Raw genomic sequence first — 6439 nt, forward strand, 5'->3', positions numbered from 1 at the left:
TAGAATTAATCCCTGAAGATGTGTTACAGGTAGCATCCTTCCATTTATATTCTTGTTTTAAAATTATTGGATGCCAGCACCTTGTTCAGGTCTACACAAAGCAAGGATGTAGATCTGCTCTTTCAAATACCTTTTTTGTGGGAGAACTGCCCCTGGCCTTCTCTTGACTTTGCAACTGGGCTGCTGTTGATGCTTATGCTACGCAACCTGGAAAACAAGCATCAAGATTAAGAGGTATCCTGTTAAACTGTTCCTACATCAATGAACCTAACCTGAAAGAGTCCCCATTAGGCAATAACTGTAAGGCCACTTATGGGTGGTGACAGATTTTGAAGACATCAACTGAGAACATACCCAGGCACTGCCGTCTTGCGCTCTAAATTGCAAAATTTTTCCCACTGAAAGAGGCAGAATCTACCTGTCCCCCCCGCCCCACCCTCCCTACAGGATGACTAGATCAGTTTAGAATTCTCCTGCCAGCAAACCAGAATGGGCTGAAGAACCCAATATATATATATAGTGTCAAGAGACCACATGAATCTGGTTCTCCCAAAACACGCCTGGGCATTTACCTAGACCAGCAGCTAGAATGCCAAAGTTTCTTTTATGTACTCCGATCTTCAAGAGTGTGCGTATACAAAAGCAAAAGATATATTAATACCTCAGATAGACATACGCATCTACCCTTACGTAGGGTAGCCAACTGGCTAGGAGGAAACAAAAAGAAATGTCCTGTCTGTTCAACAGAGGCTTCATGGGATGCTACCTCCAAGCCATGAAAAGCTTCAGCTGTCCATTCCTACATACTAAGTCTCAATCAAAGGCATAAAATATTTTTTATCTCTCCAGGCCACTTGGCAATCCTATAATCAGGAGCGTCTAAGAGGTTAAGGTTTGAAAAACAAAAACTTGAAGAGTAAAAACGAAGTCTTAAAATAGCAAACATATATTCATCAAACTGCAAACAGCTTTACATTCAAGTTTTTTTATTCAGCAAAAATGAAATTTGCTCGATTGTACTTTGTGATGTAAGTCCACGCTATGCTGAAAACGGACTGACATCATAGTTCAAAATACACCGTAGCAGCGATTCACTTCTTGTCATCTGACCAACTAATTTCATAGTCCTTATAGGTTCTCTTCAGTAGTTCCACTGTCACAGCGTGATCAGCTTTTCCATATCCCTGAAAGACAAAAGCAAGAATTGCCCATTTACAACCTGTAGTTCCCAAGGAAAGAGAGACTACATGCCGCTCCTGGTTCTGCCTGTTCAAAGCAGAAAGGTGGTGCCTACGCTCCTATCAACTTTTCAATTAAGGATATCTTATATTTTGGATCAGCTGGGGATTCCTGTTGCTATTTTTAAAAACAAATGTACATCTCTCACTATTCAAAATTTCACCAAGACAAGACATCCTTTCTTACAAATATTTATAAACACGTTTGTGGAACACAGATGAGATCTGGGGGTAGGCAGGAAGTCTTTCTGTATCCAGCCTCAAAGAGGAGAGCAACGGCAGGGAGCACTACATTGTTAAACTATCACAGGGAGTCTACATAATTCAACGCAGGCACCTCTGATTCCAAGTATTATGTACTGATCTCAGACCCAACACAGCATCGTTGGTGCTCCTAGAACATTAGTTGCTCCCTTTCCACATGGATGCCTATGGGTATTTGAGCTGCCAGAAATTAGACTACTGACAGTCCCTGGAAGTGGCAACCTATGAGCTTTGGGAAAGGAGATGGCATTACCCCTGCAGCAACCAAAAAGAGGCATATTTGCAAGAGCCTGAGGAAGACAAATTTGACTCTCAATGAAAGTACAGAAGTAGAGGAGACAGAAAACAAAAGGAACCTGAGTAGAAATCAGTGACCATAGCATTTGTAATTATATGTGATGTTAGAAGTATTCCTGTTGTGGGACAACTAGACTCTTTATTAATAACCTATAATGCTCAGTATAAATTGGCAGATGCTGGACTATTATTTTCTTCAGCAAACCATTCTTCAACCAGTTATGGTCTGAACCCATGGCACATCTTCAAGATGCCTTCTAATAACTTGTTTAGGATGCAGTTTTTTGCCATGAGTTGTTACAACAGTTTTACTATAAAATTATAATTTTAACATGTAAAATTAAAGGATTTATAGTGTGATCGTATGCAGAGTCTAAGCTCTTTGATTTCTGCACAGGACTTCTGTTAGTGTTTAACTGAGAATTTTTTAATACAGTGTTATTGTCTATACATAATGTCTTTTTGCTACCAACTATAGTTCTTTTCTTAGTAGAATATACAATAAATTAAGCCACTAAACAATATTTTGATTTTGTAAAAGCCAGGGCTATTTTTGGGCAGGAACTCACAGGAACGGAGTCCCGGCTGGCTTCAGAGTTGGCCACCCCCACTACAGCCAAAACTTCTGCACGTGCATGGCTACAGAGGGAAGACAGCTGCGGGGTGCCTGGGCAAGCCAAGGGAAGGTGTGGGGTGTGGCCTAATATGCTAATAGGTTTCTGCTGTTGGGTGTGGCCTAATATGCTAATGAGTTCCTGCTGGGCTTTTTCTGCAAAAAAAGCCCTGGTAAAAGCTATATATAAATGGCAGAAACGTACCTATACAAAAGTATGTTTCTTACCTTGTTCCTTCTCCCATTAAATACTACTAAGGACATTTTTCTAAATTATCAGACACCCACATCATCTCTCTCAGTGAACAATGTTAGTCATGATGATAGTCAATACTTACTGTAGAAAGACCAAATACACGGATTTTCTTTTCTTTACTATTATGCTCAATTTTTCCTCCTCCAAGGCACTTGCATACAAACCCTAGTTTCTCCATTTCAGGATTTATTTTTTCAAATATGTGATCTGCAAAACAAAAATAGTTCATAACTAGTATTAAAAGTTATCTTGCAAAGATAAAGCACTATTACGTTTTTTTTAATTATGTGAAAGTTTAAATATCTGAAGCAGTAGGAAAACCTACAATTAATTCTGGCTTCTTTGACATTTACCATCCATATTAATTACACAAACTGCCTTTGTACACTTTGGTGCCAGAACGAAGTATGAACTGAGGCCAGAGTTTATTAAAAAGCAACACTAATGTTTTTCATCTTGCAGCCGGTTGACTGTAAAGAAACACAGAGCAATCCAGCGGACAGAGCTGAGTTTAATTATGAGAGCCTAATTTCATGGGATGGACATGTTGTTCTCAGCTCTTCATTTGTAAACTGAGAATAATAGTGGGGAAGATCAATAAATAAGATTGCAAAGGACCTTTTTATTGGTGTGAAATAACAAGAAAAACAGAACTAAGGTGGTGAAGTCTACAACAGTGCGCAAGAGCAACAATGCTAATATCAGTTCTTTTTACCACTGGATATTATAGCAAAGTCAAATGCAGGGTAACAAACTACCAAAGAATTCCAAAATAGAATCACACCCTTCTGAGCCCACTAATGGTATTAGAAAAACACATGTCTGCACTGCAAGGCAGAGTCTTCAGTGTGGTAGTGGTTACAATGTTCAACTTCTTAAGACGTTCACTGTGTGACTAAAGGTCAGTCTTTATTTCTCATCCTAATCTACCTCACAAGGTTGATGTGAAAATAAAATGAGAGAGAACGCTGTCCCTGAGCTCCTTGAAGGAAGGGTGGGATAGAAATATTTAAATAAGTATAAAAGTCATCCTAAACCATCTCCAAAAGACCTTGCACAGTCTCTCAATGGCCATACAAACTTTTCAAGCTCTCTTTTTTGCCTCCACTTTCTACCCGTCTCAAACAAGTCTGGCTTCTCAAAACATGGACATATAGGTTTAAACGGGATGACTACAGGAGTTATCTCTAGTGCTGGAGTTATCTCTAGTGCTCAAAAGAATATTCAGGCATAGACACATGCTGGTGCCCAAGAGCATAAAAAAGTCCCATAGCTTCCTTTAGAACCAATTTATTCCTTTGAGCTTTTGTACCAACAGGGCTCCCATTTCCACCTTGATCTATCTGTTGAATAGCCTCTGCTTTGGAAATCCAGTGCATTACAGGAGGTGCACAGTCACTTTGTGCAATACACTAGCATCACAACACACCTAAGGGAACACACCTCATACTCCCGCAACCGCTCATGACATGGGAACATTTTACTCCATCATAATTTTTTAGGGCCAAGACACAGTGTTCCCTCTAAGCTGAGTTAGTGTGAGCTAGCTCACAGTTTTCAAACCTCTGGCTCAGTTTTGTCTCGGCTCAGGAAGGATGGCTCCAGAGCAAACTAATGTATGCAGTAGCCAAACTGCTTGCTCACAACTTTAATGGCTGTAGCTCACAAAGTAGAATTTTTGCTCACAAGATACCACAGCTTAGAGGGAGCACTGGAGAAGAGTCCACTTGGAGTTCCTATATTAGCATTCTACCTGGAAAACTGGGCTCATCCTCAAAAGTTGATACTGAAATCAGAACTTCTGTATTTAGACTGCCATAAGACTCCAATCCAAGTTCAGTGGCACCTTTAAGACCAACGGAGTTTTATTCAAAGCTATATTTGCTGCAACATAACACAGCCACCCCTCTGAGATTAGTCTGGTATTCAGAGGAAAAGGCCACCCTCGCTCGGTTCATAAGTGGCTGGAGCCTGCAAGTATTTATTTTATGTTATTTATTGTCCATCGTTCTCACCGGGACTCAAGGTGGATTACACAGAGTAAGGTATCAGAACAAAGTTCGAGTTCAGTGGGGGCACTGTTAAGACCAACACAATTTTATTCAAGGTGTGAGCTTGTGTGGGCACGCACACTTCTTCAAATACACTGAAATCGAAGTTACCACTCCATTCATATCCAGGGGCGTTGAACTCATTTGCTACGAGGGCCGGATCTGACATAAATGTCACTTTGTTGGGCCGGGCCATGAGTGCCAGAAAATGCAACACAAAGTACTTTGTGTTACATTTGATGGCACACATGGCCCAGCAGACAAAGTGACATTTATGTCAGATCCGGACCTCCTAGCAAATGAGTTTGACACCCCTGAGAGGGTGAGCAGCAAATTACCATAAGCACAATAAATGGTGCTTAATAGATGCAAGGACCAAACTGGAATAACAACCTTGGTTTATAGGGTTACCATTTGTTTGGGTTTAATTCTGGAGTTACAGAATAAGAGGTAGGTATGTGCACCACCTGCATTTTGTAAGCTGCCTCAGGCCGGTTCCCTGGAGGACAGGCATAAAAACTTTCTGAATAAATAATGGACATATGAACGCAATACATAGTTTGTGTGGGCGACTACACTGAGAAAGCGCACACGTGTGTGCACTGCAGGCATGCATACGTGCGACGTATCTGTCTGTGGGTGCCCGTTTCTCAATGCAGACTGTGTGTAGGTTTGTATGCATGCACACACACACAAGACACGCGTTACCCTATGTGTGCGTGCACATGTGTACCTATGCGTGCACGCACACCCCCCCACCCCGGGCCCCCCCCCCTCGCCCTCTCCTCCTCACTGTGGAACTCGGCGGCGGCGGCGCCCCTGACGAGATCGCGGTGCTGGCCGCCGGCCTCGCCCTGCACTCGCACGAGGATGTACTTGAAGGTGCCGTCCGGGTCGATCTCCACCTCGGGCACCGCGCTTAGCTGCCCGGCCGCCGCCATCGCCCCCGGGGAGAGAAAGAGGCCTCTTCTCCGAGCCCGCCAGAGCTCGAAGGCACACAGCCGCCGCCGCGGGGCGCTCATTGGCTCTTCTGGGTCAGGAGGGCGCCGTCGATTGGGTGCGAGGGAGGGAGGGGGCGGGAAGACGAGGGCAGGGCGGCTGGGGGCCGCGCGGCGCCGCCTGCCAGGCACGCCGTTGGTCTAGCCGTTGGTGCCTTGCCCCACCAGTGTTCCCTCTAAGCTGAGTGAGTGTGAGCCAGCTCACAGTTTCTTAGCCTCCAGCTCACACTTTTTTTGTCTCAGCTCAGGAAGGATGTGGCTCCAGGACAAACTAATTCATGCAGGAGCCAAATCGCTCGCTCACAACTTTAATGCCAGGAGCTCGCAAGGTAGAATTTTTGCTCACAGGACTCCACAGCTTAGAGGGAACATTGCCCCCCCACTCAGCGCTCCGGCTGGGACTCTCTGCGCCCTGGCGAAGTGCAGCCCTAGGGAGGCAGCGTGGCCCTGGGAGGAGGACGTGGTGCAGCCACACAGGGGCAGATGAACCACGAAGCAGACCAGGCAGGTGCTTCGGGCGCCAGGGCCAAAGGGGGCACCACAAAGTTGGGGGGGAAGGGCAAAAAGCTCAGTTTGTACCGTATATGGTGTGATCCTATGAATACATTTCTGAATGGCTGCAACCTGCACTGCATATCTGGTCAGAATGGTCAAGACTAAAATGGACTGGGGGTCAGTGTGGAAAGGTGGGGGGCACCAAGATGGGTCAGTGCTTAGTGTTG

General features: G+C 44.3%; 1 protein-coding gene across 1 annotated transcript; it reads right to left on the minus strand.

Moving 5' to 3' along the window:
• Nucleotides 1-969: 969 nt before the first annotated feature.
• Nucleotides 970-5746, minus strand: LOC107106118 (14 kDa phosphohistidine phosphatase-like). The gene is made up of 3 exons (XM_015406209.1): nt 5513-5746; nt 2751-2875; nt 970-1184 (listed from the first exon to the last, which is right to left on the minus strand). The coding sequence occupies exons 1-3, from the start codon at nt 5739-5741 to the stop codon at nt 1092-1094; spliced, it is 447 nt and encodes a 148-aa protein (XP_015261695.1). The 5' UTR covers nt 5742-5746; the 3' UTR covers nt 970-1091.
• Between the last annotated feature and the right edge of the window lie 693 nt (nt 5747-6439).

Source organism: Gekko japonicus, unplaced genomic scaffold (assembly GCF_001447785.1).
Source record: "Gekko japonicus isolate JY-2015 unplaced genomic scaffold, Gekko_japonicus_V1.1 scaffold1180, whole genome shotgun sequence".
In the NCBI taxonomy this organism is placed as follows: domain Eukaryota; kingdom Metazoa; phylum Chordata; class Lepidosauria; order Squamata; family Gekkonidae; genus Gekko; species Gekko japonicus.